The sequence below is a fragment of the Xyrauchen texanus genome, chromosome 17, assembly GCF_025860055.1.
Source record: "Xyrauchen texanus isolate HMW12.3.18 chromosome 17, RBS_HiC_50CHRs, whole genome shotgun sequence".
In the NCBI taxonomy this organism is placed as follows: Eukaryota; Metazoa; Chordata; class Actinopteri; order Cypriniformes; family Catostomidae; genus Xyrauchen; species Xyrauchen texanus.
The window spans coordinates 38,089,223-38,103,629 of NC_068292.1; the positions used below are offsets into that span (position 1 = coordinate 38,089,223).

General features: G+C 38.8%; 2 protein-coding genes across 4 annotated transcripts in view; both read right to left on the minus strand.

The window, feature by feature from the left end:
• Nucleotides 1-3,380: 3,380 nt before the first annotated feature.
• On the minus strand, nucleotides 3,381-6,601 carry LOC127657937 (thioredoxin-interacting protein-like). 2 transcript variants are annotated; one of them, XM_052146955.1, is made up of 6 exons: nucleotides 6,146-6,601; nucleotides 5,450-5,519; nucleotides 5,197-5,344; nucleotides 4,739-5,098; nucleotides 4,347-4,646; nucleotides 3,381-4,200 (listed from the first exon to the last, which is right to left on the minus strand). In XM_052146955.1, exons 1-6 carry the CDS (start codon nucleotides 6,399-6,401, stop codon nucleotides 4,195-4,197), a joined length of 1,140 nt encoding a protein of 379 aa, XP_052002915.1. In that variant the 5' UTR covers nucleotides 6,402-6,601; the 3' UTR covers nucleotides 3,381-4,194. The 2 variants fall into 2 exon arrangements, with proteins under 2 accessions (XP_052002915.1, XP_052002914.1); XM_052146954.1 differs by having other exon boundaries at nucleotides 3,382-4,203.
• A 1,026-nt stretch (nucleotides 6,602-7,627) lies between these two features.
• Nucleotides 7,628-14,407, minus strand: part of LOC127657935 (hemojuvelin-like) — an 8,135-nt gene continuing 1,355 nt past the window's right edge. The window contains exons 2-5 of one of the 2 annotated variants that reach the window (XM_052146952.1): nucleotides 13,436-13,513; nucleotides 12,829-13,009; nucleotides 11,795-12,294; nucleotides 7,628-10,096 (exon numbers count right to left, since the gene is read on the minus strand). In XM_052146952.1, coding sequence (XP_052002912.1) covers nucleotides 9,479-10,096; nucleotides 11,795-12,294; nucleotides 12,829-12,931 — 1,221 coding nt within the window. In that variant the 5' untranslated portion in view covers nucleotides 12,932-13,009; nucleotides 13,436-13,513 and the 3' untranslated portion in view covers nucleotides 7,628-9,478. Of the gene's footprint in view, nucleotides 10,097-11,794; nucleotides 12,298-12,828; nucleotides 13,010-13,435; nucleotides 13,514-14,407 lie in introns of both variants that reach the window. The other variant, XM_052146951.1, reaches the window with a different exon arrangement.

A 14,407-nucleotide genomic window follows, 5' to 3' on the forward strand; every position in this document is an offset into this window, starting at 1 on the left:
AAACAAAAGGAAATTGGAAGAATGACCTCAGTCACCACTCACTTTCATTGTATAGAAAAATATGCATTGATAGCGAATAATTATCCTGCATAACATCTTCTTTTTAAGAAAGTCACAGCAGTCTCACCCTTTCTGTTGGTGTAAGAAAGCATTAGTCAGCAGAACGACCTGTGCTCATCTCACATTACACTGGCAAAACCAAAGGCAACTGCATTATGGCAAGGATTACAGATGAATGGCATAATAATAATAATAAAATAAATTATGAAAACGCTGACATCGTTTTTTATTTCCATAGCTTATGGTGTCAGAGCACACATGCAAGCCACTAGGCCACGCTTTATTTATTTTTAAAATGCACAAGGGCCGAATGAATATTTGCACGAGATCCTCTGGAGTGCAGAAGTTAAGGACCATTACAAGAACACTTGTAGGCTATGCGACAAGAGTAGGCTATGCGACACGGTTCTGTTTGGCTGGATTTCTGAACTAGGCTAAAGTTCACGAGCTGGAAATGAAATGGAGAGAGTATGTGAGGGAGGTCAGAATAGATACAGATCCTTTTTGAGAGAGCTCTATGTAAAGGAACAGCTGCTTGGTGAGTAAACAACCATATCAGGTGTCTGATTTTCTAATTTGATGTTTCCAGGATTGTTAATCTGCCCTTTGATGCAGTTCAATCTCAGTATGAATTATTCTGGATGGAATAATTCCTTTAGAGGGCAATACTATCCAGTACGAGGACATTTCAATGCTCCACAATAAAGAGTTCACTAAGTAAATCTGCAAAATTTCTGTATTGATTTTTGGGGGAAACCTGCACAAATATACGAAATGGATTTAAACATGTAAAAATTACACTCTAATTATTGGCTGTAAGCATAATCAAATAAGCGACAGTATTTAGAAATGTAGTCTTTAATGTACTGTAGTAATGTGTAGAATATCATGAATGATGGCATGAATGACAGATTCAGTGTGGGCCTGCTAATTGGTTGTATTTATTGCCTAGATCTACTGGGAAAGGTGTTGAAGGTGAAGTGTGTTATTTCTACACCACTAGGGTCACCAAACAGAAGCCCCAATGAGTATGGCATTGCAATGTTTAGAGTACACAGGGCCAGTGTTTGAACTGTTCGAGGGTAAATCAACCTACAAATGGCTTGGTTAGTTGTCTCTTCACATTATACTGTAAGTGTTTTAACAGAGAAAAATTATACACTTTACCTTTAAAATGTTTGTTTTGTAACACCTTTGTTTTGCACCATGGCTCCTGAAGATGCTGTAATTTGTTCACACAGAAGAGGAAAGACAATAAATTACTTTAGCAGTTTAGTACTAAGATGACATGTAAGGCTTACACCATACCTGTCAATCATTGTAGAGTCCCGCCCTCTCTGTTGGCTGTAGAGAAGTTAGTCAGCAAGATGACCTGTACTCCTCTCACATACAGTATACACTAGAGAAACCAAACACAACTGGACTATGGCAAAAATGACAGGTGAATGTCAAAAAGTGAAGATGGTTTTTAGTTCTAGAACATTCTAGAATTCATCCTAGAAATCTGATTAATGTATATTGTAACTCAACTCAATCTGACTGGAATCCTACAAATATGTGTAAATCTGTTATGTCCTAACAAATATAGTAAAACTTATTTAGGCCATATAATGTCTTAAATCTACAATAAGAGCTTTTAAGGATACTTACACCTCTTGAAGAGTCCAAGAAGAAATTATTAGGTTTGTGGGCCAAAGAAATATTGCAAAAATATTTTATATTCTGTAGAAAATGTAAATAAAATGCTGTTTAAAAAAAACAAAATTAATAAAATTTAGAAGATCAATGGATTTAAAAATCTAAATATTTCTTAGATTATAAAATCTAACAATCCCAAAAGCTGTCTGTAAGAGTTAGAGTTAGAATTAATCAAATAGCTAAACTGATGAACAATAGAAGTCAATGCGAGGTCCACACAAGTGTATGTGAACTAGTGTGTGTGCAGACACTTCCCAGCCTTGTTTTTTGGTTCAATGTGACTGTTTGACATTTTCATTTGAAACTGCACAGCAAAAGCAAAGAGTGATATTTGCTGGCACAGGCTTAGAGACATCTCCCTATCTGACCTATGCAGTGAGCTTCAGAGACACTGGTCAAACAGTGATTTATCTTCCTCACACAAAGGAATTACACATTGCATTGCAATCTTGAGAAAGCTTATAGAAAAGGCAGAAGGAGACTAGAAGACAAGGTTCAACTTGTGTGGATTTCTGAGCTAGGTTCAAGTTCGTGATCTGAAAATGGAGAGAGAGTACGTGAGGAAGCTAGAGGGGGTCTGGATAGACATCTTTTTTGAGAGAGCTCTATGACAAGGAACAGCTGCCTGGTGAGTAAACAACTGTATCAGGTTTCTGATTCTCTGATTTAATGGTTCCAGTATTGCTGATCTTGCCCCAGTTCAATCCCAACATGCATGCAGCATTGCACAAATGATTCTGGATGAGGCAGCTCCTCTTTACATGTTGTTTTAATCTGTAAATTCTAAGCCATATTATTTATACATTTTCTTAGAAGTGTGTCTTTGCAGTTAGATATACATAACACATATAACTGAGATCAAAGATATTTGCTGTTTAATTCCAGGAGGAAAGTCTATCTACTGTAGGTGGTCTAGTCCGCATGGTGAGTGTACAGTTACCAGTGCACTCACTTTGGCCATTTCATTGGAGTTACATCACTGAAATGCTATTCTCAACACAGACCATGGATGGAAGTTGGTTCAGACATGAGTAAACAGCAGGTGAATATTTTCCAGCTGTACAAAGTTGTGTGAATAAACCCCTCCAGATACAAACAATAACAGGTGCTCATCACACAACAGTTACATTCATGTCTTTGTCTGCTGCTATCAACCTTTCCCGTACATTCATCCTGATGTCAAGAGTTTAGATATAGCCAGGCTGCAACAAAATCTGCAGTACTAATTTACGTAATACCCTCTCTGTACAATGACTTAAATTTCACACAATGAGCATTATTATAGTCCTCAGATGGATGGTCGGTCCGTCTGAGGATCAACCAACTGGTTGGCTGGCTGGCTGGACAGCCGGACGGACGGACGGACCTACCGACAGACAGACAGACAGACAGACAGACAGACAGACAGACAGACAGACAGACAGACAGACAGACAGACAGATAGATAGATAGATAGATAGATAGATAGATAGATAGATAGATAGATAGATAGATAGATAGATAGATGGATGGATGGATGGATGGGTGGGTGGATGGATGGATGGATAGATAGATGATAGATAGATAGACAGACAGACAGTTAGACAGATAGATAATTCATATTAATGACACTAGATTGTATTTGATCATTTCAAATGTTTTATTGTCTTTATAACGGCTAAAAGTGACCCATTGGTTTCAAATAAAAAAAAGTACAAAATGCATATAACAATCAAATTTGAATGAGATTTAACTAAATGTTGGTACATTTACAGTGGCCCTGATTTATTAAATACATATATAATTCTGACAATATATACAGTATATACTATATACAAATATATATTTGTATTTCTATATTAAATAAAAAAATACTTTTCTGCTAGCATAGATTGAAATTGTGATACAAGACAAAGAATATATTCAAACCTGTTATCAAGATGTGCTATGTTCAATGTTATCTATTGTTTAACCCATTATTAAATACAATGGTTTTCAATCACAAAAATGCATGACATAAATATGATCTATTACAAATATCTCTAATCTGAAGGTTTTTTCGCACCATTACTAAGAAAACCCCAATCTGAAACGTCAATATGAGCAGAGAATTTTATACCAATATGGCAAAATCTAACACAAATCTAAAAACTCTCTCAGATACTGAGGATTCCTCTGTAATAAACATGAAGATGTCAATGGTCATTTTCAAGAGGCGGATTCTTACATTTGTCCAACTGTCCTTTGATTCAGTAAAACAGCTTCTGATGACCTCAGTAAAGATTAAACAACTTGCAATCAAACATTTCTTTGTTTGCCACTGCTTTTCATATTCCACAAATCAGAAGCAAAGCGTGCCTGGTCCTCTAGCACTGGCATTCTGACATCTGAATTGTGCTGTCAGGAGCTGTGTTTGTTCATCTGCTGGAGTTTAATGCTTTGTGGAGAACTGCAGTCTCAGTTCTGCTGTACAACCAGAGGAAAGACAGAAGCAATCCTTAGTGAAATCTCAACTAGGCTGGTGGGTGTATTTATATGTGTGTGTGTGTGTGTGTGTGTGTGTGTGTGTGTGTGTGTGTGTGTGTGTGTGTGTGTGTGTGTGTCTGTACCTCTGTGTATGTCGGGGGAGGGGGGAGATGATAATCACTAATACGCATGAAAATTGGACTGTCATCCTCATCGTAATCATTCAGGAGAGGGATAAAGTGACTGTCTATGTGGTTATCCTGGGAGATCTCGCTGTAACTGGGAGGAGAAGATGGGATGGAAACACAAGTGCTGGAGGTGGCACTGCCATCCTGGCTGCTCATGCTGCTGGTGCGGCTATTCAGGCCATTAAAGGGGATTGTCCCAATGACCAGAGGCAGTTCAAGGATCAGCTTCTCGCTGCCTGGAATATGCACAGAGATCTGCCCCCGGAGAGAGAGAAAAAAACATTATTACCATGGCACATGTCAAAAATACAGTTCACATGAATTATCAGGAATATACAGTATCTCACCCTCAATGTGTAGTCAACATGGATGATGTCACAGCCCAAGATAGTGGGCTTCAACTTGGGCACACGGAGGACACCCCCCTGCCAAACGTCACACATGCCAGAGATGATGTGGTTGCCCCTGACAGAAGTGAGTTTCTCGCAAAACACCTTGGTGCGTCCGTTCGCCAGATAAATGTGCTTGGCTATGATGGTAGCTTTAGGAATGACAATCCGAGAGCAGGTGTTCTCAAATTTAGCATCGATGCAAATGTCCTCTCCTTCGCAATAACCCTTCCGGTCGATGCGGGCGACCACGGAAACGCTGCCATCAGGAATAAACATGCAGGTGACTTTCTTTTCTTTTGCTCCTGCAACTGGAGTCTGAAAAGAGCCAGACAGACATATGAGGGACTGTTCTCTCATGTTTGTATAACATCCGCTTTGCAGAAGCTTTGTGTGACCTCTCTTGACATACTCACCATGAGTTCTTGGGTGTTTACATCAATGGGTTCCTCCACCTCAAAATACCGCTTGCATTCTGCATATGGCTGGCCTGATTTCTCTAAGACCGCCTTCACATAGTACTGGACTGAGCCAAACTTTCCTGCATAGGAGGAAACTAAGTGCCTGTTCAGGGGTGGAAGATTTTGCATTAAGTCAGTCACTCAGTCAGATATAATTAAATATTTCAGATGCAATATTAGTAATATGCAATTTCCCAAAGAAACCTACCCTGCCTGTGGAAGTTCGAACCCGAACATGAACTCATATCTGTTTCCAGGCCTGAGAGTAATGGAGCCATCTGCATATGAAATGAAGAAATTGTGCTTTGAGAAACACACGCCAGGGGCATGACCACCATAGGCAGTATATTCAGAATAGTTATCCATTAATAAGGGGGTTTCAACAACCAATTCCTTTTACATTCTGGCCCCACATTCTTGAATATGTGCCTACATCCTTGACTTACACCTTTCAGTTCATTCATCTAGGCTATACTCTTAATGCAGTTCTGAGCTGCTTTAAATGTTCATTCCACAAAGGCAAAAATACACTCAAACATATATGTGTAGGAAAAGCCCTACAAGGCAGAAAAAAACTGCATGACCTTATTCGGAGTAGCGCCATTTTTAATTTTTGCCGGGAATGAAAACGAGGCTGTGGGATAGACTTTCAGTCTCTTTAATGATTTGTACCTTTATAAAATATAATGGTGCCAGATATATAATTTTCACAACTCGTTTTTTCTAGAATCTCTCTCTCTCTCTCTCTCTCTCTCTCTCTCTCTCTCACACACACACACACACACACACACACACACATTCTCGTCAAAAAATAAAATGGTGCCACTCTAAATAAGGTCAAAATAAGAACTCAATTTAGTTCCCATGTGCATTTGTGTCAGGAAACCCAAAGATTGACTCTCACCTGTGTGTTGATGATCAAGGTGAAGAACCTCGTCACATTTCAGATACTCGATTTCCTCCCTGCAGCGCAGCTTTCCTTTACTATATTCGACTTTAGCGCACCCGATACCGAATAGTCTAACGGCGGAGACCCTTATTACCTCCAACACCTCCACCACCACCCGCCCGGCCACTTTATCTCCGCCGCTGTACACGCTCTTGTTCGGGTCACTCAGTAGTACTTCGAAGGTCTTTGGTTTCTTTGTCAACACGCCCATTTTTTGCTTTTTAATGAATTTAACGAGTTCAACAAATACTAATCTGTAACAATACGATTAAAGGTGTTATTAAAGGTCAATGGAGGAATCAGTTCCGCATCAAGCTCACCAATATGTATTGATGAATTATTATATTATTATCTATTGGATATTTTTTGTAATTTGGTGGTTCTCTCTGTTCACTCTCTTTTCACTGTGTGAAAGTGGCTGGTTATATAGTTAAGACGCCGCTATGCTGATGATGTGAGCTAGCGCTGGACACTCACATGCGCCCGTGGATCGCCCCACGGGCGTCTCTCTCATAGGACACACGGGCTGTGAACTTCCACTCGGGCCAATGAGCACCCGGCCAGGGCGCGTGGACAGCTCGTGGGTATGGGGCAGGAGGCATTTGAGAAGGTGGGGTAATTCTATGTAGCAGGGGTAGGGCGTGAACAGCTGCACTTGAGACACATGTGCCCTGCCCCTGCTCCAATACATGTTTGGGGAGTGAAGGAAATTCACGTATGACACGTATCCTTCTGACAAAATCGAGATTTGGAAATAACTCGTTTTGCATAACAAATCAATTTAAACTGATGTGACACATACAGGATGACCCCTAACAATCAAGCATTTTTACAACGTAATTTACCATTACAAAAGGTAGGTGGTGGTATTATGGTACAATAGTGATGGTATCAAATGGTAATGGCATGGTACAGAATGATTAATATGCATGTGCCATGACATTTACATTGTGCCGAATACTTGTTGTTAATGACATATTTGATGATACATGTCCACACAACCATAGCATTACCATGGTACATGTCCCAAAGGTTTTATTTGCTAACTTTGGTTAACTACATTAGTTAACATGAACTTACAATAAACAATACTTGTACAGCATTTATTCATCTTGGTTAATATTAAGTTCAACACATACCAGTACAATTTTAAAATGAAAAGTTAGATATGTTAACAGTAACTGGCACATTATGAACTAACATCAACCATTAGATGCTGTAAATGCACATATCCAAAAATATGGTATCATCACAATGGACCATGTTGAAAATGCATATTGTATCCTCATTAATTATGTAAACATGTGAAACATTATCATGGTACCACTTCCAAAAATGTATTTGGCGATTTTATTTTATTTATTTTTATTGTTTTGACTGATCTGACAGTGCAGAGAGTTATCAGACAATACAGTCTTGTACAGTAAAGTCCAGAGATAGCAGTGGTATCAGTGATAGCCAAACAAATGCACCCATCACAGCAGCCACATGCTGTAAAACGTGTGTGAGGTTAACATGGACAGTTTCCTCTGATTGGATGAGCACTGCCATCTGCTGATGATCCAGCATATTTTACTGTATGTCTTCCAACAGAAGGAAGTTCAGGAGGAACCCCGTTATATAACCCCATCAATCACTGTGATAAGAATAAATATACACAGCTGCTTACATCATTCATTCTCATGTTTTTTTCCACCTCACAACAACATTATTTATCCACTATAGACCTGGGCCAAAGTTGCGTACACTTAATAATGTCCCTCTTATACATTAGTTGAACATAAAACTTGTGAATACTATTTGCAATGCAAGAGATCAGGGGAATATAAAATAACATTAAAGTTAAACCAAATGAACACCATCACCCCTAAAATAATAGTTTACCTAAAAAGCACATAAAGCACATAAACTTCCGTGGTTAACTCCATGTCTTCAGGAGCGATATAATAAGGTGTGAGTGAGAAACAAATCTATATTATGTAATTTTTCTATAAATTCTACTTCCTGCCCAGGAGTTGGCGATATGCTTGAAGAATCCAATTGGCCAAAAACAAAAGTTTAAAGGTTTGAAAGTTTAGTTTTATAGTAAATAAGGACTTAAATATTGATCTGCTTGTCAACCACACCTATCATATAGCTTCTGAAGACATGGATTTAACCACTGGAGTCATATGGATTACTTGTATGCTGCCTTTATGTGCTTTTTTGGAGCTTCAAAGTTTTGGACTCTGTTGACTTGCACTGTATGGACCTACAGAGTTGATATATTCTTTTAAAAATCTTTGTGTTCAGCAGAAGAAAGAAAGTCATACACATCTGGGATGGAATAAGATTGAGTACATGATGAGAGAATTTTTATTTTTAAGTGAACTATTCCTTTAAACAAGTGTGAAATGCCTCAGAATATGTCACCAGTTTGCAGATGATAAACCATTAGTCGCATGATCTTCAGGAGACTGAAAGAATGAAAATATAGAAAATGTAATTGGTCTTCACTTTTCAAAGGAAAGTTTACACATATTCTCATGATAAATTTCCACAATGCATAATTAACAAGGAAGTCTAAAATATTGATAACTAGTTTGACAGAAACGGTATTCAATGGTCTTTATTTTAGTTTGGAAATATGAATCTAATTTGGTGATAAGGGCAATTTCATGTGGTCTGCTAAATCTGGTGTTACCTTCACTGATCAATGCTGTGTGGGCCAGCACACGACAATGAACTACTGTTGTGAGGAAATATATATATATATATAAATATATAGATAGATAGATATTTCTTTATTATAAATATGCTCAAATTATTCCTGCACAAACCTCATCAACCTTTGAAAAAACATACACTATTTCTTTGATAAGCAAAAATATCTTGAGTAGAATTTTGCATAAGTTTTTCCCCAAAACGTATTCATGTTCATATTTTCACAAGTATGTTCAATTAAAAAAAATCACACACTTTATGTGCATGTAACACAGAATTCAAAACAAAAGGCAGTTCCAGACAGCCTGTTCACATAAAACATACAGACTCACAAACTTTGAAAACTAAGGTTGCCTAAAGTTGTTTGTTGTTCTACCAGCCTTGGCAGGCAGGTTAGGCTGGTCTGTTTTGCTGGTTTGTGAGGGACTTTGGGCATTTGTCAGCTGGTCAGGCTGGTAGATAAATTAGCTATAACCAACTATACACTGAACAATTGTATTGCAAATATCGTATAGTAAAAAATCAAGTAAGCCTTGCTTTAGACTTTACGCAGAAAAGCAGTGAGAGCTGCAGAGTTTTCAGTCATCAGACTAGACCTGAGACAGCATGTCTGAGGGTCTCCGTGAGGACACTTATGGCCAGTGCCACCGGCAGAGACGGAGGGGTGTTACTTGCACTGGCTGTCAGCAGGTGAACCCTCTCAGAGACTGAGATCATTGCACGAGCGTCCTCCAACGCTGCTACAGCTGACGCACTAGAGTTCACATTCCCCGTGACCTGCAAATCAAACAGGCAGGCCTGGAAATACACATCCCGCACAGGAAGCAGGGAGGAGCAGTGTGCGTACACAGCAGTGGACGGATGCATGGGTGGCGTCTCCAGACGCTGTGAGACTGGACAAGCCCACACACACAACTGCAGGTCCTGCTCGGGTGTGTAGGACTCCACGATCGCGCGAGGTGAGCGGACAGACAGACTGAGCGACCGTCCGATCTGACGCACCACCAGTGTCGTTCCGATGTGTGTAGCCGTGATCTCGGCATGTTGGCCGGGATCATGAGAGTGAATACGCAGGCTATGGTGTCCTCTGCGATCACCGCTGGTCATAGAACCATCCACAAATGCTGGGGGAACATTGTCCAGCTCTGCCTGGTATATCTGCTGCTCTGCACACTCACGCGAGTTCTTAAAGATAACTGTGATCTGAGGAGGAAATGGAGACCAAAGACATGTCAAATAAAAAAGTACCCCCAAAAAAAGTTCTTTACAGCAGTGGATGGTCTGTTCTGATGATGCTAAATGCAAAAAATCAAATGCAAACGAAACTAATAATTGTGTATATTTAGGGCAGCAAAAATACCAGAGGTCTGTCCTGTTAATTATTCATATTAATTCATCATTCATCAAGTTGCTCTTGTGTCTTCTATGGCAAGCCGATTTAAACTAAAAAGCTTCCAGTGTTACTTGTCCTAATTCAATATTGACTAGTCAAAACTCCAATTTTAGACATCTGTAATGCAATTTTGACTAGTTGTAACTCACATTGGAGAGAATTGCAATGCCATTATAACTAGTAATATATCAGATTGGAGATATTTGTAATATACATTTTGACAAGACAGAATGCCTTTTTACTGGTCAAAAGTACATGGTTACAAGTCTTAAATCCATTGAGATCAAAAATATTTATTGGTCTGAAATTCAATTCAAGATAACTGCAACTCAGTTCTTACTAGTAAATATGTAATAATGACTAGGCAAAATTAAATAGCAGAATTTGGTCCAATCAAGTCAAGCTCAAATGACAGCATTTGTGGCATAATGTTGATTAATGCAAAAAATAATAACAACTCGTCCCTCCTTTTTCTTTACAAAAGAAAAAGAAGAAAAAAAAGCAAATTTTTAGGTTACAGTGAGGCACTTACAATGAAAGTGAATGGGGCATTTTTTGGAGGGTTAAAAGGCAGAAATGTGAAGCTTATAATTTTATAAAAGCACTTGCATACATTTTTCTGTTAAAGTTTTAGCTTTTTACTGGGATTACAGGGTTCGCTGCATCACATTGTCATGGCAAGGAAGTTGTAATTTACATTTATGCATTTGACAGATGCTTTTATCCAAAGCGACTTACAGTGCACTTATTACAGGGACAATCCCCCCAGAGCAACCTGGAGTTAAGTGCCTTGCTTAAGGGCCCAACAGTGGCATCTTGGTGGGGCTTGAACCCTCAACCTTCTGATCAGTAACCCTGAGCCTCAACCACTGAGCCACCACTGCCCCATGTTTTTAATATTGGATATAACTTTACACAGAAAAGGTTCGTTAGCTACTTTATTACACATGCTAACGTGAATATTGTTTATGACTTGGCTATACTTTTGAAACAGTGAGTATTTTAACATTAACGGATTGGCCCCCTTTACTTCCATTGTACTGTAAGTGCCTCACTGTAACCCAGATTTTGCTTTTTTAAAGGAAAAGAATAAATAAATTATTTTTTGGAATAAACAAATACTGTCATTTGATTTTAGCTTGTATTAATCCCCAAATATTCCTTTAATTATATTATATTTTTACTAGAAAGAACTGCAATTTTACTAGTGAAAACTGAGTTGCAGATATCTTAAATTAAATTACGACTAGTATCGCTGGGAGCGTTTTAGGCTAAATCAGCCTGCCATAGTCTTCATGTCTAAATGAGCCATTCTTGGCCAGAATAAGCTGCAATATGGACGTCCAGACTTTACTCTAGTACAGAACCACACACAGGAGGAAACCTCACAGGTTTTCTATCTAAAATAATGAGATTCATACATACACCCTGTCCCGTTTAACTAATAGCAGCCTAAATATTTTATTAATTGTATGACAAAAGGGTAATTGGGACACTGTAGCGCTCACCTTTGTGAGCAAAGTAGAGTAAGAGATCCCTCTAGTGGGTGTGCTCGTGGCTTGGATGTACAGATACTGGTTATCTATGAGAGGCCAGGCTCCTTTCACAGCGCACGTTTGGAACTCCTCATTAAAGGTGCGGATGTGAGGGTCCCCAAACACCCCGCAGTGCAGGTATTCTGGGGCCCGGCCCTCCCTCTTCACAAACGCCTTCTCATAGAAGCATCCGTCCCCTGAGAGTGGGGCCTGGGGCAGGGGACGTGGATGCGCTGTGGGGCCTGTTTTGGGGCAGCGTTGTTGGATGAGTAGGTCCTCAATGCCCTGTACAGCAGAGTGGTAGGCCAGGTCTCCGCGGCACGCTCGGGCGGTTCGCTGGGTACATAGGGCGTAGGATCGCAAGGCACTGCAGTACCTGGCATTACCCCCCACTCTCCCCCCGGGGACCCCAATTTCGAGAGTCGTAGCCACAAACTCTGAGTTACATCGCAGGATCCGACACTGTGCATACACTGCTGGTACAGAAAACAAATACACTTGAATACAAATACAGTGTTCATTGCTGCATCTGTGAAAACATGGCCTTTCTCATAAAACTTCTTTGTTTGCTGTATTAGGAATCCGACTCATAAACACAATAAATTCAGCCACTTTTTCACAGATTTTACATTAATTTGTTTATGATTCGATTCCAAATGAAGAGACAGTTAACAGGTTTTACTAACAAAATAGCGCATCCAAAAGCTTTTCTTTGGATGTACCATAATAATAACATGGTATTATTTAAAAGTATGTTTGTTACCATTTGGAGTACCATATCATATGGTTATGGTAATCATTCAGTACCATGGAAATTGGGTAGTTGACGCGTAAAATGTCCATGAGAATTCTGTTTTGACATTTTTTATTTTAGGTTCAAATATGAATTTATAAGAAAAATGCATCTTTTAAGTGCTGTTTACATAGTTTTAGATGGAGTATATTTCATATACCCACAGCTCACACACACACACACACACACACACACACACATATATATACTTTACCTGAAATAGTACTAAAGATCAAGAACGTTGTAATAATGAGAATGATGTGATTCCATGTTGTGTGTGAATGATTCCCAAAGGCAGCTTGTGCTGCCATTCCCATCCATACAGACACAGGCAAGGCGGCCTGCTCAGGTGTCCGCACTCCGCACAGGTCTGCAGCTCTGGACACTGATGCGCACTACATACAACAACCACAAGGAGGAGACAAACCCAAAGAATTCCAGTCACAGATCAATGACAAAGTTTGAAATCTGGTAAACTCACATATCTTCTATAAAACATCTTTGTTTGAAAATTCCTCTATTGCCGTATTGTGCTAGATCATCTTTCTTTATGCTTTTTAAAGGTAATGTAAACTATATATATATATATATTTTTTTTTTTAGAATCCTGAAGAAAATACATTGAGTTTTAAACTGATTCTAAAGACTTACAGAAGACAATGTTATGATTATTTCTAATCATTATTATTAGACAAAAGTATTATTTGGTTTAAGATAGGATTTAATCTGCCCACAAAACTCAAGACCATTCAGCTGACAGGTATCAATCATAATAAATAATTAAATTATGTTTTATCTAGTATCCAGCAACCACCTCTTACCTCAAGAGTTATTGTAATCTATTATGAGTTCTGGAGACTCATCAAGAGACAGATAATGTCATGATCATTTTGAACAACCTTGGGAGAAAAAATAATAATAAAACAGTAAGCAGAGTGCATTCACATACTTCACTTGAGTAAAACTGACTTCATGTTTTCACTAAAAATCATCTTGAAACCAGTTGGGTTAAAAAAGGGTAAAAGTATGGTTACCTTTATGAGTGCATTTAAAAAGAATGTAAATGTCCTTTCATGTAAAATGCTTGAATTTAATCAATTTATTAAAATAAATTACACATTAATTCAGCAAGGTTGTTCCCTATAAATTTAAATGAGCATAAACTCACATTTTGGATATGTATAGTTTTAGTGAAAAGTGAGGCTAATTTCAAGAAAAGCTCTAGCGTCATTTGTTTGCAAATCGCACTTAGTTTGGTATTTGCAATGACATTCAGATATGTTTAAGTGTGACTTAAGTGTCCACAATTGTCCAAATACTTTTTGGGGTCATTGTATATCAGGAATGTTCACAGTTTCTGTTGTGGGGGATATTTCGCAACTTGGACTGTATTTATATGACTCAAGAACAAACAGTGGTGGAAATCATGAGTAAACTCCAATTCCAGTGTGTGTGTTTGCAAATGACCTACAGCTCTCATCTGGACAATCTGTCAAAACAAAGTTCCTTCATTTAAGTTGAAACCGAGCAAACCTGGTGATCATTTTCATTTTCAACACATGACAAATCCGTATCTCAAATGTCATTATCAGAAAAAATATATAAAAATGATCTTATCCATGTACTGTATGTCTCAGTTGCATGTATACCTCTTCTGCCTGTACTGATTCACTGTAGCAGACCTTTGGGTTTCCCTGCCCGCTTCAACACTAACAGCTGATATATGTATAGTTGATGGGACGGCTGGCCACAGAGGGGCAGCTACGGGAGTTGCAGGGCAGAAATAGAGGAGT

Excerpts from the sequence above, each read along its gene's own strand:
- LOC127657937 (XM_052146954.1), bottom strand. The coding sequence starts at position 6,401 with ATGGGCGTGTTGACAAAGAAACCAAAGACCTTCGAAGTACTACTGAGT. Across the intron at positions 5,520-6,145 it reads CCTTGATCATCAACACACAG|ATGGCTCCATTACTCTCAGG; the intron begins GTGAGAGTCAAT and ends TTTCATATGCAG. Across the intron at positions 5,345-5,449 it reads TTCGAACTTCCACAGGCAGG|GCACTTAGTTTCCTCCTATG; the intron begins GTAGGTTTCTTT and ends ACCCCTGAACAG.